This window comes from Hyaena hyaena, unplaced genomic scaffold, assembly GCF_003009895.1.
Source record: "Hyaena hyaena isolate Hyena2069 unplaced genomic scaffold, ASM300989v1 scaffold_741, whole genome shotgun sequence".
In the NCBI taxonomy this organism is placed as follows: Eukaryota; Metazoa; Chordata; class Mammalia; order Carnivora; family Hyaenidae; genus Hyaena; species Hyaena hyaena.
In genome coordinates this window covers 316329-343199 of record NW_024081373.1, presented here as the reverse complement: position 1 = coordinate 343199, position 26871 = coordinate 316329, and the positions used below count along the sequence as shown (strand labels likewise).

Sequence of the window (26871 nt, the reverse complement as noted above, 5' to 3'; positions counted from 1 at the left end):
GAGTTCCTACTGTCCGTTGCTGATCTCACTTTGTCCTCACATCAACTAGTCAGCAAAGCAAGAGGAATCTCACCAAGAACAACCTCTTCCTTGATTTGCAGACTTCATTTATTTGTTGAATCAGAAAATTCTCATTTAGCACTTGAAAACTTCATTTTAGTAAAAAAAGAAACAATTGCATATAGCTTTAACAGTTCACAAAAAGAAAATAAAGAATACAAGACAACATGCTGAGAAATGTGGGCACAAGAAATAGCTGACATTACTCCTGGGACAGCCCCACACCCAAGAGTCAGGGAGGAGTAGAGATGGAACAGAAATTGCCCAGTCATTGCACAAATCTGTGTACTATAAAGATCTCACAAGCACTTTGTGGGGAACTGTGAGTATTTCTTCCCTGCTGGAGTTAATTTTCTGAAATTTTTATAACACTCTGACTTCTCTGTCTGGTTTATAAGGAATTCTAGAAATTTAGGAATTTAAGATTAGATTCTAGGAATTTAACCAGGAGCATCTATGTCCTTCTTTGCTGCCACAATTTTAAGAATTATTCTGTAGCGAATATGACTATTCTTCTGTCTCTTTCACTGATAAGACATGAGCTGGACAGTCATCTACCTTTTAATTATGTAGTGGAGTCAGATGACTTCCTGCACTGAATTTCTTGGCATTTTCTGCAGGAGAGAATTCCATTTAAACCAGAATTAGTGGTAATCATATCATATTCCAATTAAGGTTAAGTATTTGATTCCAAAGAAATAAACTTTTATAAGCAAGGTTTTGCTTCTTAGACTCAGGGGTGTAATTTAATAGCTTCAAGGTTGAAAGTCTTTTTATAGTAACCAGATGGACATTGTTTAGGAAAATACTAGAGTAATGGAACTATTTTGTATTAGTCTATTGTATTAGTTTTGTTATTGTATTGTTTTGTATTGTATTGTATTGTGTTGTGTTGTATTGGTCATCAGAGAAATGCTAAGAATCTTTTTGTAACATATGTCTACACTACAGGTTGTAAATTCTACAGGTAAATATTATAGAAAGAAGTTGTTTCTCATCAACATTTTCTGTCTTGATAAAGAGTCTTTGAAAAATGACCAGAAATTTGTGTAGCAAATATCTAGGGAAGGTTGTGAAGATTGTTCATCCAGAGTCCTCAACCTAGCCATGCACAGCCATTTTGGATATCCAGTTTCAAGCTCTAAATAGAAACAAATGGGTAAAAAGAAGTTATCTTCTCTAACATCTATAGCACATTATATTTCAGTTACTCATTTTTATCTACTAATTACAGTAGCATTTCTGGATTCTGTTGTACTTATTCACGTTTTCTCCAGATCTCCTTAGCCATGTCTAATTAAGCAGTCATTATGAAATGAGCAAGGCTATCACAAAAGAAAGAAAATCATTTTGTTTTTCATTACAGGAGGCCAAACAGTGTGCTTGCACTAAGGAGCGTATCTCTCCATTCTTCAGTATGAGACAAGTCCATCATTAAGGAGTGGAAGGACCATTAGAATTGTCCTTCCTTCCCAATCCAACACAGAAAGTGTATTGGGCAAGATTTCTTGTTAGGAATGTTTTTGTGGGGCAGGTGCCTGGGTGTCTCAGTCAGGTGAGTGGCTGACTCTTGATTTGGCTCAGGTCATGATCCCAGGATTGGGATTGAGTCTCACGTAGGGCTCTGTGCTAAGTGTGAAACAAGTTTAAGGTTCTCTCTCTCCCTCCCCGCTCCCTTTTCTACCTCTCTCTAAAATGAAAAATAAGATAGAACAAGAATGTTTTGTGGGGGAAAGCTTCATATTAACCCAGTGCATTGTAGAAACTCAACAGAAATCAATGAATGGATGAATGAAGGAATGAGAACAGAAACTCTGAAATGTAGCCACACAATGCTCATTTTGTCTCCCTTGGACAAAAATAAAAATTTTTTGATAAACTTTCTAACATAGACATTGCAATTAAAAAGTGAAATCATCTCTCTGATAGAGTCATTTATTGATTTGGTAAGTGAAACTTTGATAAAGCAAACATGAATAGCTAGCTGTTCTATTAGGAGTGATACCTTCTCTGTAATTACCAGTGCTATTATGTCCTTTAAAATTCTTCATGAGAAACCATAAGTGAGTACACTCTGGGAAAAATAGTTTGAGAAAGAAGTTTTGTTTTTGCTGTGTCTAATACCTTGAGACTCTGACACTGTCAGATCCTAGCTTGCTCCCTAGTCAGGTTGGAAACTCTCAGACTGCTACATACTCTGCAGAATTGTCCATTAGAAATTTTAACATGCAAGAAAAAGCAATCCCAAGCATCTTATTCTTCTGATAAGGACATAGGGTATCCCCACTCAATGAATAGGTAGTGGGGGTGGGGTGGGTTGCCATCTGTCACAGGAACCTACCACTTTGGCACTTTGATTGGGGTCTGCAATTCCTCTTGGATCTTTATTTGCAGATTTCTGTAATTACAAAATTTTGTTGCATCAGAAACTGTACCAGATATCACATATAGACACACATACACACAAAAACACCCCATGCAGACCGTCCCTTCTTGATCCATGAAAAATCTAAGAAGGCTTGTAAATTGCTGTGTGAGAGGATAAGGAGATAGTTCTGGTTATGGGGAGATAGTTAGGGAAGTCATTATCGGAAGCCATTTTTTCCTTGTAAACCTTTGGGTGGATCTCTCCAACAGTGTATTTGGTAAGAGATTACCAAACATTTTTCAAGTGCTAGAATTTCAGTTGAGAAAACACCTCTGTTGAAATACCAGTAAAAACAATTTATCACAATGGATTCTCCTGGATGAGTGGGGTATGGGAGTAAATGCTCATTCAGCCCCCTCCCCACTATGTGGCACAATCTGAGTTCCTTTGGCATGAAAGGAGGATTCTCTGGAAGCAGACTGAAAGCTATCTTAATCACACCCCTTTAGCCAGTAATATAGAAAGTCTATGAGAATTGTTCCTTTGAAAAATAGATGAAAATCTGGGTGATTTCAGAGCTTTGTTATATTATTGGGCTTTTTCAAGGAACCAGCAAATAGTTAAGTGACACCAAATTATTATTGAAATGGCCACAATCAACAAAAGGGGGTAAGGGGCCATACCAGTGCGATGTAGTGTGGACTTGAAAAACTGTCTGGAAGCGTCCCCAAGGACTCTGCATTTCTTTGCTAGTAAAAAAGAGATACTATTAACCTGCAGTCAGTATTCTAGCAGGTATGGCCATTTTATAAGCCCACAAAATAAATTTTCTAGCTATCTCTAGAAAACACCTAGTAAATGTACAAATATCAAAACACATGAGAAAATATTCTTCCCTCAGCTATTCTCTTATGATGAAGGAGGCTAAGAACTTCTAAAACAAACTTACATTAGAGAGAAGTGGGGGTTTCTTTATGTATATAATAAGAATTGCCCAAGGCAGGTCTTTTAGCCTCCAAATCTAAATCCAATTTCCGAATGTCTGAAATTCCATAACCAGCTGTATTCTTGTTTGTATATGGAAACACAATAGGGTTTTGTATACAAATTCATAGCCTAAAATCTTACTAAATTCACTTTTATTTACTATAGGATTTATTTATTTATTTATTTATTTATTTAGAGTACTAGTGGGGGAGGGACAGAGAGAGACAGGGAGAGAGAGAATCATAAGCTCTATCACGGGGCTCTATCTCATCAACTGTGAGATCATGACCTGATCTGAAATCAAGAGTCAGGCACTTAACCAACTGAGCCACCCAGGCACCCCTAGTATAGGATTTTTTTTTTTTATAGATGATTGTGTCTTCAGCAAATCAAAAAGGTTCACCTTTTTCTTTCTAAATTTTTTTCTGCCTTATTATAATGGCTATAATATCAAGTAAAATGTTCAATAGAAGTGGTGGGAGTGGACATCATTGCTTTGTTCCTGTTATTATAGAAAAGATATTCAGTTTTTTAACCATAAATATATTAGCTCTATGTTTTTTTGGTAGACACCTTCATCAGGTTCAAAAAGCTCCTCATGTTCCTAGTTTATTGAGTTTTATCAGGAACACAGATTACATCTTTTCCAAATGCTTTCCTGCAGCTATTGAGATGGTCACATAATTTTACTTTTTGCCAAATAATGCTGTGGATTAGCCTGATTGATTTTTTTAATGTTAAATTTCCTTACATTCCTAGGATAACCCTCATTTGGTCACAATATCTTATCTTTTTTATGCATTGTGAAATTTGACTGGCTAAAATTTAATATTTAAGCACTTATATTTATTAGAAATATTGACAAACAGTTTTCTTTTTGTAATGCTTTTCTTCAGGTGGATTACAGAAAAATACTGTCCTTATTAAAAGAGTTGGGAAGTATTTATTCTCTCTCATTTTTTGGAAAAGTTTATGTAGAATTGGTATTATTTCATTATTATATGTTTGATAGAATTCACCATTATTATTATCATATGCAGAAGTTCTGTACTATAAATTCAATTTCTCTGTTAAATACAGAGATATTTAGATAATCGATTTCTTCATGAGTAAGCTTTGGTGGTTTGAAACTTTCAAAAAGTTTGCTATTTAATCACACTGTCCAATATATATATATTAAAATAATACTTTTTCAAATTATGCTCCATATTCAAAATATTGTCAATTTAATAAGGGACATTACTCTCCTGGGTTGTCACCTTTATGATTCCAGATAGTCATTTTGACTCTCTTACTTTTTTCTGTTCAGTGTGAATGGAAGTTTATAAGATTTATTAATTTTTGAACAACAGCTTTTGCTTTGTTTTCCTACAGGATTTTTGTTTTCAGTTTCATTGGTGACCAACATTTATTGTTTTCCTGTCCTCTACTTGCATGGAGTTTTATTTGCTTTTCTTTTTTCAGTTTCCTAAAATGAAAGCTGATGTCACTGATCTGATACCTTTCTTCTTTTCTAACATGAGTATTTAGTGCTATACATTCATTTAATTACTGATTTCACTACTTCCCACCAATTTTGATATGTATTATTTCATTTTCCTTTAAAGTTTTTTCTATTTTCCCTATTGATTTTTTTATTTGACCCAGGTGTTCTTTAAAATTTAGTATCTTCTTTTCATTTGGAGATTTTCCCAATAGTTTTCTGTTACTGATTTTTAAACATTTTATTTTGATAACATATATTATAACTCCAACTCTTTTAAATTTACTAAGACTTATTTTATGCCCCCAAATATAGTTTGTTTGTAAATTTTTCCAATAGTGCACATATTGATATTTTATTTAACTTATGTATTCTGCTCTGACATAGTGTCTTGATTTGCTTATCTTTTCCTGCCCCTTTCCTTTCTGCCACCCTTTCCTTCCCCGCATGTAGATTGAAGGCTTCATTGGTGTGGAATCACGTTAAAGTGTTCGTTTGTACCTCCCATGTCACTTAGCTTAGGGCTAGTTCTCCTTCAAACACACATGCAACTACTTTTTAAATCAGTCATCTGTTGCAAATGATGTTTTCTTACATGGAGGGGATGAATATCAGGGAAGATTGGCTCAGTCCTTGTCTGCTGCTCATCACCAACGTATCCTTTATTCTCCACTCCCAGTGTCTCTCTAGGCGGACTGTCAAGAAGGAAACGGAATATTGACATAAGTTATGGGATAAGTCTGTGGTTAATAGTTAATCATCTAGGAGATTTCCAAAAGATTAACCCTCAGATTATACACTATAACAATTTAATCAGAGGGAGAAACTAAAATTAGCATCCTTTTAAAAAATCTCTATGATTCCAATGTGTAGCAAAGTTTGGGAACCATTGGGATAAGCGTTTGGAGATGAGAACATAAATACATAATGGCTTGATTTACTGTTACTCTTACTTTGTCCTCAGTAAGAGGCTTAGACATCTCCCCCATGAAATATTGTCTATAGTGACAGAGCTTATATATTGTCAGTAATGGTCCCATTTCAACAGATAGAAAATACATACCTCTGAATTTGCTTCAACTTAATACATTTTTGGTAATGGATTAATAATGCAACAACGCCTACACCAATAATAACCAGGACAAGCACAACACCCAGAATGGATATGTCTGCAATATTAAAAAACGTAAGCTTTAGCCAGGACATCAACCTTAGGACAAGGAAGTATTAGCTGAGCTATTACAATCCAGCTTCTCCTTTACTTAAAGGACTTTAATTCCCTCTTCCTCCATTTTTAAAAATATAAAGTAAAAGACCAAAACATGCAAATTATCATGCGTATTAACAATTGACACTCAACCTGAGAGTCCATTATGTTTAAGAACCACAATTAGCAGGAAATATTTTGACAGTTAGTTATTAATTGACTATAAAAAGGCCTTGTTGTGTTACAGTTTCTTAGCAGATCCTATCCAAATATAACTAGAAGAAGATATATTAATTCTAAAAAGCAATTATAGTAAATTCAAATGTGGGTGTTTAAAAATGCAAAATAGTAAAAAGACCATACAAATCCCCATGGAAACACAACATATATATATTAGACTTGGGAAATAAGGAAAAAAGCTTTTTCATTGTCTAGGCTTTTGATGTATGCAAGGTATTATATTCTAGGATGCTCACTGGTAACATTTAAGTTTTGTTCCCAGTCCACATGTTCCTGTTCTTCCTCACACTGGCACTGAAGTTCATGGCCATCCACCTGGAAGAATGGTTAATCATATAATTTTATCAGGTTATATGTGAATTTTTGTACCTCACTTAGCTTAGTGCTGGTTCTACAGCACACACACACACACACACACACACACACACACGCACATGCACACACTTTTACTGATTAATTAACTAAACGGCATCAACTAAATCAACATTGGAAAAAATAAGTAAACAAAATTACGAGAAGAAACAGCTTTTTAAGGTGACCTTCATACATGAGAATGATTCTAACAATTCAAAACCAGATGCACTAGATGGCTTTACTTATCTTTCTAGAAAGTATCAATCTTATTAAAGAAACAGCCCTGTTAGAGTTAGACAAATCATAGCCACGCAACTGGCTCTAATTAGCCTTAGTAGTAATAAGATAATATTAATATGAGAAAAAGAGGTGGCACAATGTTTAGTTCATCAAAGACCATTGTGTAATGATTCAGGATATGCACTCTTTCTGTATATAAATTTCAGCTTTTCCTTTAACATATCATGTGACTTATTCTCCACCTATAATATTGGGCATAGGAATAGTGCTCACTTTCAAGGTTGTTATGAAGCCTTTAAAATTTAATACATGTGAAGTACTTGAAACAATACCTGATACATATACAACTTTATATAAGTGTCACTGATTAATTTTGCTAAGGAAAAGATGTTACCCAAAATGCAAACTGCTAGGTACTGCTAGTATCATGCGGTGTTAATTGAGTAATTATGTATATAATATATATAAAATATATGTATAATTTTTTGTTATTTTGTCAAAAGCTTTACATTAATGTTGACATTGCTATAAATTAACTATAAGTGATATTATGATAGACCCAACTTTAAACTTTAGGTTTACACTTCATATGTTCATAACTTACTAGGTTTCAGGATTATTGGTACAATGATAAAATATATACTTGTAATACATATACTTGTAATATTGACAATATCTATGAGTAATACCTAGTTTGGATATTTAGATTAATATTATGGATCATACATGAAAAAATGGACCCCAAATGTGTATTTTATTTAAAAATCAACACACACACATACACACACATACACAGGAATGAAGTTCTATGTAAATAAATGAATGGCAAGATATTAATTTAAAAAGGAGTCAATTCTTACAGCATTTTCATTACACAGAGAAGAGCAATTGGTTGAATTGTAGGCCTTTTCAAGGTTCACACATTCACCATTGTTGCACACCTGGAAATGAAGTTACCAATATGAATTAATGACTTACTCTTAGAATTTACATGATTTTTTTCTATTATAAAAACATCACATGTAGAATCTTCTGAAGAAGAAATCCTCCATAAATGTCTGATAGAGATTTGAAATTAATGTAGTATACAAATATTGTTATATACAAACTCATTATTAAAATACCTATATCCTTACTAATTCTTCAAATGTTAATCTATCAAAGATTCTACAGTTGTGAGTGCGACAATTTATTTTATTTCCATCAAGTTTTCTTTATTTTTTTAAAGTTTATTTTTTCTTTTTATTTATTTTGAGTGAGTGACAGAGAGAGAAGCAGACACACAGAGAGAGAGAGAGAGAGAGAGAGAGAGAGAGAGAGAATCCCAAGCAGGCCCCATGCTCAGCATGGACCTGGACTTGGGGCTTGATTCCACGACTGCAAGATCATGACCTGAGCCAAATTCAAGAGTCAGATGCTAGCGATACCTGGGTGGCTCAGTTGGTTAAGCATCCAACTTCAGCTCAGGTCATGATCTCGTGGTTTGTGAGTTCTAGCCCCTTGTTGGGCTCTGTGCTGACAGCCTGCTTCAGATTCTCTTTCCTTCTCTCCCTGTCCTCCCCTGCTTGCTCTCTCTCTCAAAAATAAATAAACACTAAACATTAAGAAAAAAGAGATTCAGATGTTGAACCGACATAGCCACCCAGGCGCCCCACAAGTTTTCTTTCTTTTTTTTTTTAAATGTCTGTTTTATTTTTTTTTTTATTTTTTTACAAATAGTTTATTGTCAAATTAGTTTCCACATAACACCCAGTGCTCTTCCCCAAAAGTGCCCTCCTCCATGCCCATCCCCCCTCCCCCCCACATCCATCAGTCCTCAGTTCTTGTCAGCATTCAAGAGTCTCTCATGGTTTGCCTCTCTCCCTTTCCCCCACCATTTCCCCCCTTCTTCTCCCCCTTGTTCCTCCATCAAACAAGTTTTCTTTTGATTTAATAAGATCCATACTTGCTATACTACAGTTGTCAATTGGGCATTTGGTTAGTCTTAATATCAATTAATCTTCTTATTTATGGCTATTAACTTTGTTTTCAATTTTGCTTGTTATTTTTTCACATTTTATAACCAAATTATTGTTGTTTTGTTGCTTATAATTATTGCCTGGCTTATCTTAGCCCATTTATTTAATTTTAACTGTTATTTTTATATTTACCTATTTCATTTACTTTTATTTTTTAATGCTTATTTATTTATTTTGAGAGAGGGAGAGAGAAAGAGAGAGTATGTGAGAAGGGGGTGCAGAGAGAGAGACAGAGAGAGAGAGACAGAGAGAATCTCAAGGAGGCTCCATGCTGTCAATACAGAGCCAAATTCAGGGCTCAATCCCACAAACCATGAGATCATGACCTGAGCCAAAATTAAGAGTCAGACACAGAATTGATTGAGCTACCTAGTTACCCCAATTTTTACCTATTTCTTTTAAAAAACATGAATCAGGAAATGTCTTTCCAACTCTCTTGAGGTATAATGACAAATAAAAATTGTATATATTTAAAGTGCATATTTTGATGATTTGATATACACTGTGTACAATGTGAAATGATTACCACAAACAATGAACACATCCTTCACCGCAAATAGTTACTTTTGTGTGTGTGTTGATAACACTTAAAATTTACCCTCTTAGAAAATTTTAAGTATACATTACAGTATCATTAACTATAGCCACCCAGATCAACATTAAACCTTCAGAATTTACTGATTACAGAAAGTTTGTATACTTTGACCAACATCTCCCCATTTTCCCCACCTGGCAACCATCTCTGCTTTTGTGACTTTGACTTTTTTTTAACTTCCACATACAAGTGAAATCATACAGTATTCATCTCTCTGTGTCAGACTTTATTTTGCTTAGTATACACGAAATTTCCTCCAAGTTCATCCACGTGTTTGAAACTGACAGAATTTCCTTCTTTTTAAAAGCTAAATAATATTCTATTATATATTTCATTATTACATATTATATATTATTGTGATATTTTATATGTATATATATATATCACATTTTCACTATCCATTTACCTGGCAAAGGACATTTAAATTGTTTCCATATCTTGGCTACTGTAAATAATGGTGCAGTGAAAATTGGAGTGCAGATATCTCTTCCAGATCCTGATTTCAGTTTCTTTGGTTATGTGCCCAAAAGTGAGGGTGCTGGATCACAGTGTAGTTCTATTTTTAATTTTTATACTATTTCTATAATGGCTGCACCAGTCTGCTTTCCCACCAACAGAGCACAAGGGTTCCCTTTTTTCCACATCCTCACCAATAGTTTTTATTTTTTGTGTTTTTGATAATAGCCACCCTAATAGGTGTGGGGTGATATCTCTTATGGCTTTGATTTACATTTCCTTGAAGATGAATGATGTTGAACTCCTTTTCATTTCCTTGTTGGTCATTTGTATATCTTCTTGGGAAAAATGTCCATTTAAGTCCTTTGGCTTTCTTTTTTTTTTTTTTTTTTGAATTGGACTGTTGGGAATTTTTGCCCTTCAGCTGAATGAATTACTTGAAACTTTTGTGTATTAACTCTTTAACAGGTATATGGATTGCAGACATTTTCTTCCATTCCATTGGTTGCCTTTTCATTTTCTTGATCATGTCCTTTGCTGAAGAAATGTTTTACTTTGATATAGTCCCCCTTACTTATTTTTGATTTTTGCAAAATCAAAACAAAAAACCATTGCAAAGAGCAATGACAAGGAGATTTTCTCTTATGTTTTCTTCTGGGTGCTATACTGTCTCATAACTTACATTTAAGTCTTAAATGATGTTGAGTTAATTTTTGTTCACGGTGTAAGAATCCAGTTTCATTGTTTTGTCTGTTTACTATTCCCAGAACTGTTTATTCAAAAGATTATCCTTTCCCTGTTGTGTATTCTTGGTGCTTTGTCAATGATTAGATGACCATATACACATAAATTAGTTTCTGGTCTCTCTATTCGGTTCCATTGGTCTATATCTCCATGTTTTAAATGTCTGTTCCGTGCTGTTTTTATTACTGCAGCTTTGTAATATTGTTTGATATAATGAAGGGTGAGGCCTCCAGTTTTGTTCTTTTTGCTCAAGATTGCTTTGGTGACTTAAGATCTTTGGTGGTTCCTACACATTTTAGGATCGTCTTTAATAATTTTCAGTGTACAGATTTTTCACTGCTTGGTTAAATTTATTCCTACACATTTTAATTGTTTTTGATACTATTATAAATGTTTTTTTTAATTTCTTTTTAGTGATAGGTTTTTTTTAGTGTATAGAAATGCAACTGATTTTTGTATGTTGTTCTTTATCATGCAACTTTACTGAATTCATTTATTAGTTCTAATAGTTTTTTGATGGAGCCTTCAGGGTTTTCTCTCTTTTTTAAGTTTATTTATTTATTTTGAGAGAGACAGAGATAGTGTGAGTAGGGGAGGGACAGAGAGAGAGAATCCCAAACAGGCTTTGGACTGCCAGCACAGAGCCCAATGCAGGGATTGAATTCATGAAACTAAGATCATGACCTGAGCTGAAACAAAGAGTTGGATGCTTCACCGACTAGGCCACCTAGGATTCCCTAGTGTTTCCTATATATAAGATCATATCACCTGCAAACAGAAAATTTAACTTCTTCTTTCTGAATTGAATGCCTGTTATTTTTTTCTTGCCTAATTGGGTTGGCTGGTAATTCCAGTACTATGTTCACTAGAAGTGGGGAGAGTGGGTACACTTTTTTTGTTCCTGATCTTAAAGGAAAATCTTTCAGCTTTTCACTATTGAAGTTATGACGTTAGTTGTGGGTTTACCATATATGGCTTTTATTATATTGAGTACATTCCTTCTATACAGAATTTGTTGAGAGTTTTTATCATAAAAAGATTTAAAATTTTGCCAAATACTTTTACTGCATTTATTCAGATGATCATATGATTTTTTAAAAAATTTTTTTAATGTTTTATTTATTTCTGAGAGAAAGAGAGAGAGAGAGAGAGACAGCATGAGCAGGGGAGGTTCAGACAGAGAGGGAGATACAGAATCTGAAACAGTCTCCAGGCTTTGAGCTAGCTGTCAGCACAGAGCCTGATGTGGGGCTTGAACCCACGAACCGTGAGGTCATGACCTGAGCCGAAGTTGGATACTTAACCGACTGAGCCACCCAGGTGCCCTGATCATATGATTTTTGTACTTCATTCTTTTAATGAGGTATTTCTTTCATTAATTTGTGTAAGTAGATGCATCCTTGCATCCCATTAATAAATCCCACTTGATTATGGCTACTGAATTCCACTTACTAATATTTTTGCTAGGACTTTTGCATCTATGTTCATCAACCATATTCACCTATAATTTTCCTTTCTTATAGTTTCTTCTTCTGGCGTTGATAGAGGATAATGCTGGCCACATAAAGTGAGTTTGTAAGTGTCCCCTCCTGTTTGATTTTTTGAGATGATGAGAAGGCATCACATTAATTATTTAAGTATTTAATAGAATTCATATGTGAAGCCATCTTGGGCTTTTCTTTGTTGGGAGATTATTAATTATTAATTTTATCTCTATTGGTTTATTCAGATGTTCTATTTATTCATTACTTAATCTTGGTAGGTTGTATGTTTTTCAGAATTTATCCATTTCTTTTAAATATTCAATTTGTAGAATCATCCATAGTATTCTTTTATGATACTTTCTATTTCTGTGATATCAGTTGTGATGTCTCCTCTGTCATTTATAATTTTATTATTTGAAAGCTCTCCCCTTTGTTTCTTGGTCAGGCTATGTAAAGCTTCTCAATTCTGTTTCTCTTTTAAAAAACAAAACAATTTTGTTGGTATTTTGGATAACTTTTCTTATCTGGAGTGAATAAGAAATTATTTGATATTTTCTTTAATGTGATGCCTCATATACTCTACCACTCTAAATCCTTGAACTTTCTATCATGTGGTGGGTACACATACATAAAACTTCACAAATATACATTCCTCACTATTTTTTTAAAAATGTTTTTTTATTTATTTCTAGGAGAGAGAGAGACAGCGTGAGCAGGGGAGGGTCAGAGAGAGAGGGAATCACAGACTCTGAAACAGGCTCCAGGCTCTGAGCTGGCAGTCAGCACAGAGCCCGCCGCGGGGCTCGAACCCATGAACCGCGAGATCATGACCCAAGCGAAAGTCTGACGCTTAACCGTCTAAGCCACCCAGGCGCCCCCATTCCTCATCATTTTTATATTTAGTTATTATAATGGGAAACTGTAGTAGTTAAGAATATGGATTTGAAATATAGGGCTCCATTAAATTATTAAAATCCTAGTTCACTTTTTTAAATTCTGAATTTTGTTTTTCAATTCATTTTTCTATCACATTATATGCATGACACTGTAATGTTAGGGAGTGGTATAAGAGGTATAGGAGGAAAGAAGGTGTATGACAGAAAGAAACCATACTATTTTAAAATAACTGATTTTTTGAAAGTGTTATGGTTTCCATATATTCTTGTGTTTATAAACCTTGATGAGTTGGCCATTATTTTTAGAATGCATTCTCAGGTTTCCATCTTGGAATAATATACCCTTTGTAATCTGGCCTTATGCTAGCTGCTCAATTTTATTTTCTGACATTTCACCCAAAACTCCTGTCACACTAAAATTTCCAGTTATCTTACTATGCCATACACTTTGTACCTTGGCATATTATGTTGGTTTTTCTTTCTAAAAAGTCTTTTCTCATTTTGTCAGCATTGAAAAATGCTCATCACATCAAAGCTGAAACGTCTCTCATTTAATGGCGTCATAAGATGTCATTTGTGTTCTACAAGCAAAGTCAATCGTGTCTTTCTTTGGACTCTAATGTATATTGGTCACAACGCTATAAAAGCACTTGAGCTTGACTTTAATATATGTAATTTAATCTATGAATTTCTCAAGTACACTCATCTTTATATCATCTGTGTACATCATGGTCACTGGCATATTTATTTACCCAATAAATATGGCTGAATGAATAACACAAATGAAGAACATATGGCTACTTCATAGTCAAATTAATTTTAAAAATGATGTCTATAATTTCACTAGATGTCTACTCTAAGATACTAATTAAGCACACTTATAACATTTACCTATCATTTTGTATCACAGAGATTAGGCAAAAATGAATATTTATTATAGTATTATTACAACTTTGCTCCATAAAAAATTAAAAAAAGTTGCCCATTTGTTTCTGCTTTCCCAGATATAGGCCCTGAGGAACCAATTACAGAAAGCAATGTTTTAAAGTGGCTGAACCAAGAAGTTGTACTAAAACAAAGGGCTTTCATCTTACCATTTTGTCTCCACATTTGGTTCCAGAAGCAACCAGGCCCAAATCTTTAGAACTATGGTATAAAATAAAAGTTTTGCACTCCATAGTGACGTTCTTCTTTGAAACCGTCTTAAGGTGATTGATCTTTTCTTCTCCGTGGAGAGGCGAGTGCTGCCCTCTACTGCAGTGTATCTTCCCGCATTTGACATCTCTGAAGGAAAGGGAGAATATTCTCAGACTTGGGGGCAGGAAAAAAGGACTTCATAGAGACGAGTCCGGCAGTGGAGTGGCCTGATCACTTTTCTCTACACCCAGTCTTACCAGTGGGCTGCAGAACTACCGAGAGAGGCAGGGAGGGAAGGTTGGCCAGCCGCAGTCTTGACTCCGGGAACTGTGATGTGGAATGATTCTATTTCTTTATATCTCTGTGATTCTCACAAATCAATATTAGCTCAAGTTTACAGAAGAATATTTCCTATTAGTCATTTGAATTAGCGTAACTTTAATCAAGACATTAAAATTTCTTTCTTGCACAGAGCACTCAGTTAATTCTCATGAGTTTGCTATTATCATAACACCCGTTTTATAGATTCGGTAACAATTGGAAGTAAGAGGAAGTGAAGTGATTGCTCAGGTTCACCTAGTATATTTAGGAGCAAAGTCAAACTTGACCTAAGCCTTTTATTGTTTTCAGTCCATATCCCTCTTGTGGCATATAAAAAAAGCCTTTCTGCGTGTAACAAATCTGGAAGAATGACACAGTTCATGCATTTTTAAATCAGATCTTCCACTTCTCCCCTTCCTTCCAATTTCAAGTTTGACTTTTCTTCACTTGATATGGCTTCACTTATTTCCTTATTTCTGCTTCTTACCATCCCTTTTCACTTTCCTCCTCTTCTTGTTTGCTCTTTCCTATTGTTTGCAACTTCTCTTCTTCCCTTTCTTTCCTAAGAATTTTAACTCTTGCTCATCTTTCCTCTTTATATTGCATGACCTTCAGCTCATAACTATAGTACATAGATGTCAGTTACACTGTCAGGGTTGTGTGCTTGCTGCCTCACCCCCTCTCTTAATCTCAATCAAAAGAGGTGAGCATCTGTCAGGACAAGTTGTTCTGGTTCTGATTTTGCAAAAACACTCTTAGAAGACACTTTTCTTTTCATGGTACTTACTTCTCTTCACAGGGAATTAATCTGTTTTCCTTATTTTTGCAGTATCCAAATCGATTTCCTTTTTTATTCATCTCATAGCAGAGATCAGAACTGTCTTTCACCTCTAGGACCCAAAATAGTATGATTGAAGTAACACAATAAAAAAACATGAATGTTATAAATCATAAAATATGTTATTTTTCTAATCTAATTGAAATTTTAGTGTCATGGTGCAGTGAGTCGGAATGGGATAAATGAATCACTTTAAAACTGTCCTATTGCATCAGGAAGATATTTTACAGCAGAGTATGGATATAAAAAAGTAACAAACCTACCTTAACCCACATACTGAGGCAGTTAATTAACATTAGTGGTAATATCAACTAACATTAAAGGTAATATCCAGAGAGATTCTAGGTAATATCTGGAAAGAATGCCACAAATGGCATTATCTTCAATCTTGCCCATAAATTTTTACAGGATAATAATAGAAATAATGGTTATTATCTTTATCAGCCATTTACTGTATTTGTGTCTCACCATTATCAAAGATTTCAGAGCACTGATCATCCCGGGTGGGACATTTCCCCATGAAGCAGTATCCTTTTGCATTCTTGCAAGGAACCCCATTTACTTGGAATTTATCCATAGGACATGCAGAAGAGTAGCCAGTACACACTTCAGGAAAGTCACATTCATCTTTTGCTGTCCTGCACATGGACCCCGATTTTTTCATCTGTTGAAAAAAATCAAAAAGACTAAATCTTGGACACATTTAAGTAGGTTAAGGCTAAGTAAGTAGAGGGGCTGGCCCATTTAATTTATCTAAACAAACAAAAAAGTTTGAAGGTTAGATCATGACTTCCTTCTCCATTCCACTGAGAATTGTTATCATTTGTAAATGCCTTGGTTTTTATGTAATTTCAGGAGAGACAGGATGGTTAGAACAGCATTGGGTAGAGTCAGAAAGGACATAAAATGGACATGTGATCAAGTGTTCTGTTCATCTTGCTCTAGTACTTCCAGTGCCCAGCACACACATATAACCAGGAATTCCTGCTTATCTATAATGTGGAATCTCACTCCCAAGAAATCCGACCTCTCCACATGAACTAGAAAAGTACCCTGACTCACTGATGGAGGAAAGTGTATAAAAATATTCTTTTAGTCAGCCATTCAATATGCATCTAATTGGGATGAGTTTTTGAAAGATTTGAAGGTGAAGAGGACATGTTTCCTTTGCTTTGTGGGTTCACAATATAGTGGGGTGAAAGAAGTGTCATTAAACCTTTGGACAGAGTCGTTTGGATTTCTGATTGCCTTTCCTAGGAATAGCTCTCCATGTATTAGTCATTCTCCACTTTTTTTTTAAAAATATTTTTATTTATTTCTAGGAGAGAGAGAGAGAGACAGCGCGAACAAGGGAGGGTCAGAGAGAGAGGGAGTCACAGACTGAAACAGGCTCCAGGCTCTGAGCTGGCAGTCAGCACAGAGCCCGACGCGGGACTCGAACCCACAAACCGCAAGATCATGACCCAAGCGAAAGTCGGACGCTTAACCAACTAAGCCACCCAGGCGCCCCAATCATTCTCCACTTTTAAATTCCAGTATCATTCTTTTCCCTTCTAGTTCACTGTTGTTGGAATGTTACGCCTCCCCACTAACACCACACCCAAGCTGAGGTTAAATAGGTTGGTAATGATTTGGTAAAGGTTGATAAAGAACAAAAATAATGTTGATAATATAATTCTATTCCTAAAAGACCATGTGATTCCTGTTTTTCTACTCGCCAGACCATAGCACTGCCAGGGCTTAGAAGCCAGAACATCCCAGAAGAAGCTTTACTGGGGCCAAGCAAGCATAACCCTAATCTGGGATTAGTAATGTAACTAGTAACGGACAGACAATTCTGTGGTCCTATGTATACTTACTAAACTGAAAACACAGAACTCAGTCTTAGCAAAGGTCCTTACCTGACAAGATTCACAGCATTCTCCTTCTGCACAAGTATATCCCGGCTTCAACACACATTTGTTTGCATCACAGCAAGGATTGGTGCACTCCTGGCAATAATGAAAAATTAAAGATAGAAATAGGTTTGTAGTTAGGCTCTTGTTTCATAAACTGTTCTGTGTAATTTATCATTACTTGTCTTTCCGAATTAAATGCAAATGAATGATCCTTGGCTATGACACGTAATGTGAGGACTGCTGCTTGTAATTGTTCTTTGAGACTTTTACTTTGTTTCTTTCCTATTTGGCCATTCAGCACTCCACGCTTAGTGGATTTTCACTGGAAGTGTATGAGGTCCAAAGTTTCTGACCTTCCATTTTCCTTTCCATCCTTTGAAAGGAATTGTCCTGCTACTTCTTTATACTGAAGGTTTAATATGAAATAATAGAACCTCTGAAGACATAATTTTACATTTTCCTCAATATGCTAAGAATTTCAGGCTGGATTTTGTTGTTTTTAATGCCTCATTAAAAAGTAATGGACACTTAGGCCCTATCTCCTCAAACAAAATTAAAATTGCAAAATAAATTGTCTGCATCCTATCATTTAAGGCACTTCCTATGTTAGAAGGAAACTGTAGAACTATTCTAAAGAATGTTCATGGGCAAAAGTATCAGTTTCCAAAGTTAAGAACCTCTTCACATTTAATGTGAGACATTTGGAAACTAGGTGTTGCAATCTCTGGACATGTCACTACCTACACTGACCATGGAGTCTCTGATTTGTCATAAAAAAAAGAAAATAAAAAAGAATCACTCTAAAATTTGTCTTAAAGCTTATTCCAAATGTTCCAGAGACCAAGGCCATAAATATGTGGAAGGTTAGAAGGTTTCTGCTCCATTAATACAGAGTTTTCTAATAACCTGAACTGTCCAACTGGGATATAGACTAGCCTCCTAAGGCCCTGAATAAAACTCAATTGACTGACTGGGGAGAACAGATTCCTACCATTCATGAGATCAAACTTAATAACATCTAGGGGGTTTGCTCACAAGAAGAGCCAGTTAATATATAAACCAGGCAAATGTGATACTATGGGTCTCCAGTAAGATCATTATTCCTAATTTATGACTTGGTAAGATGCCTTGCAATGAGGCTACGCCAATGACTTATTTCAAAATGAAACAAAAAACACATTGGTTGATTAAAGGCTACCTTCCTGCCTACATCCTAGCTGAGCATAAACTTTGTAATTTAAATCCAACATCATTTGCAAATACCTCAACAGGGCCACAGTCACACTCTTCTCCTTCATCCAACTTCTTGTTTCCACAAAACGGGTAATCGCTTAGGTTATCAGAAAATGGGATGTTGAACAGACATGTTGGATTGTAATCCTTCATGTGTTGCAGGTAGCGAATTCTGTTGCATTTGCTGAATTTTAGTGCAGGAATGCTAGAGTTTAGATGAGTTAAAAATAAAGATTAATTTTATTGATGCATAGTGGTGGAATAGCTATGAAAGTTTTATGAAGGATTTAGAAAGAATAAATATAAATGATCAACTCTAAAAATCCATTTACTTCTCCTACTCTTGCCTTAGTGTTATAGGAGAGTAGCAACTGGGCTTTTATTATAGAAAATGTCTTATTGAAACAGCCAACACGTGCCATCCTAGTGAAAATACTCTGACTATATTTCCTCCATAAAGTCCTCTCTGAAGCCCACAGTTTAGACTGAATGGCCTTGCTGTTCCTATGTCACTTTTCATTTGTTCCTCTTGACATAATTTGTATGTATTTGTTTATTATTCATGCAAGATTCCAAGCTTCTCAAAGCAGGGACTAGATCTCTTCCTCCTCCTCCTTCTTCCCCTCCTCTTCCTCCTCGTCCTTGTCCTCCTCCTCTTCCTTCTTTTCTTCTTCTTCCTTCTTTTCTTCTTTTCTTCTTCTTCTTCTTCTTCTTCTTCTTCTTCTTCTTCTTCTTCTTCTTCTCCCTCTTCCTCTCCCTCTTCCTCTTCTCCCTCTTCCTCTTCTTCTTCCTCTTCTTCTTCTTCTTCCTCCTCCTCCTCCTCCCCCCCCTCCTCCTCCTCTTCTCCTTCTTCTCCTTCTTCTCCTTCTTCTCCTTCTTCTCCTTCTTCTTCTTCTTCTTCTTCTTCTTCTTCTTCTTCTTCTTCTTCTTCTTCTTCTTCTTCCTCTATTCAAATAAGGACTAGTTTAACACATTGCCTGATACAGAGTACTTCTCTATAAATATTTGCTGAAACAAAGTGTTCATTAAGTAACATCGCAAAACATCCTAGGAATGCAGTAAACTTCTGAAAAGTTTGAAGGTTCAAAATACTGATATTCACTTCCCTTGAGTCTTCCTTTTGTTTTGATCCCTTTGCCATTATTGACACAACAATTGGACACCGATGTACTTTTTGAGTCTTAAATATGTTACTTCGGGATGGTGGGACCCTGGAAAATACTACCAACTATGTAGCTAATGATATAAAATTGTTATCAGTCACTTAGTTCTTATTCTGTGCCAGTCACTGTAATTTGGGGCTTCATTATTTTAGTTCATTTAATCAATATATAGAAGCACTGATCAGCAGCAGCAAACACCTTTCTTATATGCAATGCACTGTGTCCCCTCTGTGAAGGAGTTCCAAGACTTGGAAGATTTAGGATCTGGCTGCACATAATTCACAGCACGATGGAGGGATATAGGGCATTCATTCATTCTGTAACTATGTATAGAGTATATCTGGGACTTTTCTAGGTAGTGTGATGAAACAGTGAATGAAGCAGGCAAAACCCTCTGACTTCATGAAGCTTATATTTTACTAGAAAAATAAAATAATAAAACATTGATATAATGTAAATATAAAAATAAAATGATAAAACATTGACTATATTAAATAGTGATTAATACTAAGAATGGGGGGAAAAAGCAAAGTAAGAGGGGGTGGACAATGCCAGGGTATTATGAGGAGACAGGATTGAACAATGGGATCGAGTGGCTGGGGAAGGCTTGGCTGAGAATAACATGTGAGTAAAGATTTGAAGGAGGAAATTAGTGTTTATAACAAAGATGATAAAACAAAGCACATAGAGTGTATTTCTCCCCTATGCATTTTAGTGTAATTTACTAATTAATCATTGTATACTTTTGCAGTATGCTCAGACGGAGTTTTAAAATTTCTCTCAGCATATCACTAAGACAGACTACTAATTGATAAGCTTTAGACCCCAAAGGGAAGACTATCATGGCTGGGTTTTTTTTTTTTTTTTAATTTTTTTTCAATGTTTTTTATTTATTTCTAGGAGAGAGAGATAGCGTGAGCAGGGAAGGGTCAGAGAGAGAGGGAGACACAGAATCTGAAACAGGCTCCAGGCTCTGAGCTAGCTGAGAGCACAGAGCCCGATGTGGGGCTCGAACCCACGAACCGCGAGATCGTGACTTAAGCTAAAGTCGGACACTTAACCGACTAAGCCACCCAGGCGCCCCTATCATGGCTGGTTTTGGAAGAGCACTTATGAAATATATTGGGAAAATTTTCACATAATAACAGTATATCCCTACAATATGGAGTTGTAATCAAGAGCCAGTCTCAAAATATTTAAATGTCTTCTCTGCATTGTTTAAGCCTCACCTTCCACCATGATCCATCACGCATCTCTCTAAAGTACAAGTACACGGGTAATTATTATGCTTCATCCCAAGGTTATGGCCCAGCTGATGTGCAATTCTGCTTGCAACTACATTTAGGTCAGGTAAAAGATCCTAAGGCCAAGAAAAGATACGCATCAGAAATTTCTATAAGATAATGCACTCTAGTACACAGTGTTTTAAACTATTGGTTGAGACCTAGTTTTTAGCTTCTGGAAGTAGTACTTATCTGACAGGCCATGGACTTAGTTACATCCCTGTCCTGCCCTCAGTTCCTTTAATTATATAATGAGGTTGGACAAATGACCTTCTGAGTGTCTCTAACTCTAACATTTTGAAATTCTTTTTTTGTGGCACAGTTATTGTCATTGCTGAATTTCTATAAACTCATTCTTACCAATAACTAAAACTTATTATCTAATTTCCTACACAATACAACAAACATTATTGATTTTCCTTTTATATACTAGATATTCAAAGAGGGTAAGAATAAATATGCGAGGTTCATGTCTTCAAAGTATACTTTTACACTGCACAAAAATGCTATGTGATCATGAGGAGAAAGTTATGCTAGGAAGAAAACCAGAAATCCAGTGATTTGAAACCCAAGGCAGGGTTGATTGTTACCTGTGTTTGTAGCTCTATTTCATGTTTTGATCTCTGTATTAATGACTAAAAATTAATTTCCAGAAAGGGGTGGGATATTAGGCTGTTGTAAAGGTAAAATTCCTCTAATTTGGCTACCACATTGTACTCATTTGAAACTTAAAATGTGTTCTGGACAAGTTGTAATGTCATAATAGGAGTGGCGACAGCTTGTATTAGATTAGACGGACTCCACTATGCAAAATCTGTGTTATTAAAATACCATAATCAAAGGCATAGTCATAAACAGATCCATTTAAGAAATAGATCATGCACTAGTTTTTAATCTCAAGGTCTTTAATAAGACTGAGATAAAATTACTTGGACAGTATTTACTAGAAGCTTAGTGACGTAGGAAAAATACCACATAAAATAGATGAGTCAGCAGTTTGAAGGTCTTATTCTTCCTGAAAATGAATTGCATGGTTGTCTTGATATGGTGTTTTAAATAGTTTATGAACTCCTTTTTCAGCACAAGAACAATTATCCTCACTTGTTAACTCAGCCATCAAGTTTTGTGTACTTCACACATCCTTATAAATAAGGACACATTATATTTAATATGCAAAAAAGCTTTTCTAGTTGTTGTATGTTAATGTGTATATGATGTTCTTTTAAGCTCTGAACCATGCTTGTTTATCTTCATTGTTCATCTGTAGTTTTTATAAAATATTATTTTCCGATTTAATAAAGGAAACACAACAGCTTCGTCATGACATATATTGGCGGAACAGAATGCATATGTTTTCCTTTTCAGTAGGGCACAAAAAATTTACAAAAATTTAATTCAAACTTTTTGATTAAGTAGCATAACGTCAATAAAACACAACATACCTTAACGACACTGGAAGAGTAATAGGGCAGGCATATACCCCCTGGATAAGAAATTCCTTGTGCATTTGTGTAGAGCCACTTCCCACTGTAAACAAGGTGTAAATACACTTTTCAGACTGAGGTAGTAGTTTAATTAACACAAATACTGATTTGCTATGAACCCTCGCAATGCTAGTATCTTTGCTCATAAAAGTGCCTTTTGTTCTAGAGTTCTAGAAGTGAGGATGATCTTAGTTGTTATTAAGCTAATTTAAAACCCATGGTATATTAGAAGCATTGAAAAAGTCAGTACAATCTAAGGTTGAAATCTTTAAAAAAAAGTACTTTCTAAAAAAAATAATAAGGTGAGAGTCGAATTTTACGTGGCTTATTCTACACTCAGCTTTGGATAAAACCACTTAAAAGACCAAATAATTTAGTTAAAAAGTGTTCAGAGGGAAATATACAACCTAGTGAGTAGACTCAACACCATGCTTAATTCATTAGCTGTAGTTGAACATTTTTAGAAAATTTCAATCAACCATCGAAATTCATAGAGGATTTGATGACTATAATCAAACATTTAAAAAAGTTGTCATGTGAACTATTCTTGGATTACCTAAAAAGATAGGTATAGTTGTGTACGTTAAGGGAATCCAGATTTGATATGCTTTCAAGAACATGTAGAGTTGGACCATTTTAAAGAGAGCAATCATGAGCTGGAAGATGACACTTGGAATTTAATTAAGAAGATTCAAATACAAGGAAGATGGTCAGGCTAGATGACCACCATTAATCTTTAACTTCCTTGATCAAGAAGATTTTTTAAAAATGCTCTATTTCTTTCTTTACTATTGAAATGTTGTATACTTTAGTCTCAGTGCTTGGCTACACATCTTGGAAGAACTTAGAATTCTGGTCTTCCTAGACTCTGGAGACCTTGGAAAAACACCACCCATGGAGATGAAGCATCAGGGTGAGCACAATGTGATTCTGCTCAAGGTCACTTAAAAACAAAATTCACACCATGATAATGCCATGATATTGTCTCATCCCTTCTAGCTCTATGTGAATATAGGCAAAAGACATAGAAGAAACTCAACATATAAGAAATCTCAAATATAATGTCCAATTAGACATTTAGTAGCACTTTTCTCATCTCCATATTTGCAGATGTACTATTGGTGTAAGAAGCTACTGCTCAGAATAAGAGACATTGATGAAAGTAAAGTTTTCCACTTACAGCCATGTAAATATTTCTAGACTAACTTATTATTTTAAGACACACATCCAAGAAATAAGCAAAGAGGTTAATCTTGGCCACAACGAAGGTCATAGTGATATTTTACATTAACATCTATAATTTTAGGGCATACTAGTGCATGAATATCTGAGTCCAAGTCAGTTCCAACTACCCCCCCCCGGAGATGTGAGCTGTGGGCCATTCCAGATATACAAATCAGAAATGATAGTACTTTGGAGGTGCAGTTCACTCTCATCAATCTGTCAAAGAGCTGGACTCCAACTATAGGCTTTGGAAAGTTCACTGTTCTGAGTTCAAACTGAAAGTTAACATTTACATAATGCTAGGAAACACACTTGTAGGGTGTGTCTGCAGACCTTACAAGAAACACTGCTATTAAAGGAAAATGAAGTAGGTCAAGTGGGTACCATTGTTATGTACATAGTCGCCTTAAGGGCAGTTGAAGAATTACCAAATGACTCCATTCCTCCAAAATTTTGTTTTCATAATTTCATTAGGACAACAGGACTAAGGTTAAGGTCAGTTCAGCTCCACAATTATTTATCATTTTCTTTCAGGCTGAGTAGTGTGGTAGGTATTTTGAATTACAAAAACATGATAAGAATGCCCCCCCCCCTTTTAAAGAATGATGTAATATTGTAGAAAAATCCAAACCTTTACTTAGGAATATTGACACTGTTGCAGACTAGTTATCTGTCATCTTTAATAGTAGAAGAGATGCTCTTGAAGTGCTAGTCATTGGATAGGGACACTTTGTTGAGGGAAATGTCCAGGGAATGAAGGACTTTCCCATAAAGATAAGTTTTGGTGGAGTGTTGGAATGGCATAGCACAGAAGGCTAAAGGGAGTTAGTGGTGGATGCTAACAAGTATATCAATTCTAAAAGTACATTGCTTACCTAATGACATTTTCGACCTTTCCCAGAAATGTACGTATATCATATGTTTATTTTCTAGTATTAGTCAATATTAGAAAGATTATTGGAAAGTTCATTTAGAAATATTATGTATAGCTAGTCATAATATTTTGTCACTGTGTACTATACAAAAGTCAATTGTTTTAAAAAGTATTTGGTTGCTGTTCATTTTTTTCATTTTCTTTTCTTTTTTTTATAAATCACCTGAGATATGCAGGAAAATAGAGCACTTACATACCTGAGTAACAGAACGTGATCAAAATTACTCCTTTTTTTAAGGAATATTTCTTGCCAACTTGAAAAACGCAATAAGGTATTTTCTATATTTGAATCTATGTCTATTTTATCTCCATTTGTCCACATTTCAAGGCCAACCAATGTCACATGAATGTCCATGGTTTTATAAATCTGTTCAAAGGGAAAGTAAGTTTTCACAGAATCAAGTTACAGAAGGATCCTTCATCATTGCTATATTCCTTTATATTAAAATAAGTAATTTTAACCTATGAGGTACAGAGGTTCCTGAGTGGCTCAGTTGTAAAAAGCACAGGCCTTATTTTTACAAATGGTGATATTGAAATAGAATGTAAATTGGCCAGAATTCTGGGTTAATTATCATGACCAACAAAGAAACTTGACTAAAAAATCAGATTCCCTTGGTTCCCCTGGGTGGCTCAATTGGTTAAACATCCAATAAGCTCAGGTCATTACCTCACAGGTGATAGATTTGAGCCTCGTGTTGACCTCTGTGCTGACAGCTCAGAGCCTGGAGCCTGCTTCAGATTCTGTGTCTCCCTCTCTGTCTTTCTGCCCACCTCCGCTCAAAAAATAAATATTAAAATAAAATTTTAAAAATCAGATTCCCTTTGAGCTATCATAAATTTACTGACACTGGGCACAAGATGTGCCTAGAATAAATAATTTATTAAGGCTCTGAGATTATAACTGACCCTAAAATGTGAATTTACTAACAGTGACACACAGAGGAATAAATGTACTTTATTTATCTCTCTATTTAAGTCATTAGTTGGTTCTATGGCAGATTAGAAGGTTGATATTGATTTTCAAAAACCTATAGCTTAGCTGCCATATTTTGTTTGATTTTTGGAACTACTTTGCAATCTGAGAAATCTTACTGGAGATTACTCAAAATAGGGACAAATAGCTGTAACCCATAAACTTTCTCTCTTCTATTCCCATTTGCTTGTGTGGGAATACAGCTCTAAGCTGGCAGATAGTTTGATGTCAGCACAAAAGGAGATAGAGTTTAAGTAAATATTATGAGAATTTTGAGACAAAAAATATATGTTATATCAGCTCTATATTTCATAATAGCCTGTACAAAGTAGATTGAAAGAAAGAATGAATAAGAAACTGTGAACACTGAGTTAAGAGCAGGAATGGAGAGCTCACAGTATTAGTAGAGGATGCAATCAGTTATTAATAAGGGTGATATTCATGGATAAAAGAAGATATGGTATACAATGGAGTATTACTCAGCCATCAAAAAGAATGAAATCTTCCATTTGCAATGACGTGAATGGAGCTAGAGTATATTTTGCTATGTTAAGTAAGTCAGCCAGAGAAAGACAAATACCATACGATTTTACTCATATATGGAATTTAAGAAACAAAACAGATGAACATTGAGGAAAGGAAAAAGGAGAGAGAGAGGTAAACTGTAAGAGACTCTTAACTACATAAGAGATTTATGTTATCATTTATGTGTTTTTATGATCTTAATTAGCATTCCTTTTCCTTCACTCAAAAAAAAATCCCTTTAGCATTTCTTGTAAGGCAGTTCTGATAATAATGAACTCCCTTCTTCAGGTTTTGTTTCTTTAAGAAAGTCTTTATCTCTCCATTTCTGAAGGAGAGATTTTACCAGCCATAGTATTCTCAGTAGACAGTTATTTTGATATTACATTCTCTCTTGGCCTAAATTGTTTCTGTTGATAAATCTCAACATTTGTAATGGTTACCATTTGTAACAGTAAATACATAGTCATTGTTAGATTCTGCAATTTTAACTCTAAAAGTTAAAAAAAATGAACATAGCAAAAATAACCATAAATACCATATGTACAATGTTATTTGTTACAAAATATTTAAAAACCATGTAAATTGTAACAGCAGTAATGTAAAATGTAAGGATAAAAAGAAGTGCAAAGCATATGAGTTCTAAGCTGTTATCAGTTTAAATTAGGATGTGATAAGTTTGATATCTTATGTAAATCTCATGATAACCTTAAGGGAAATTTTTCT

General features: G+C 35.0%; 1 protein-coding gene across 1 annotated transcript in view; it reads right to left on the bottom strand.

The window, feature by feature from the left end:
- Window positions 1–1156: 1156 nt before the first annotated feature.
- The window catches only part of ADAM7 (ADAM metallopeptidase domain 7), a 52550-nt gene continuing 26835 nt past the window's right edge, over window positions 1157–26871 (bottom strand). The window contains exons 9-23 of the mRNA XM_039218171.1: window positions 24845–25014; window positions 22448–22532; window positions 20952–21082; window positions 18590–18764; window positions 17330–17419; window positions 15897–16092; window positions 15378–15480; window positions 14227–14416; window positions 7800–7880; window positions 6582–6660; window positions 5962–6067; window positions 5494–5593; window positions 3112–3177; window positions 2402–2458; window positions 1157–1201 (exon numbers count right to left, since the gene is read on the bottom strand). Coding sequence (XP_039074102.1) covers window positions 1157–1201; window positions 2402–2458; window positions 3112–3177; window positions 5494–5593; window positions 5962–6067; window positions 6582–6660; window positions 7800–7880; window positions 14227–14416; window positions 15378–15480; window positions 15897–16092; window positions 17330–17419; window positions 18590–18764; window positions 20952–21082; window positions 22448–22532; window positions 24845–25014 — 1674 coding nt within the window. The remainder of the gene's footprint in view (window positions 1202–2401; window positions 2459–3111; window positions 3178–5493; window positions 5594–5961; window positions 6068–6581; window positions 6661–7799; window positions 7881–14226; window positions 14417–15377; window positions 15481–15896; window positions 16093–17329; window positions 17420–18589; window positions 18765–20951; window positions 21083–22447; window positions 22533–24844; window positions 25015–26871) is intronic.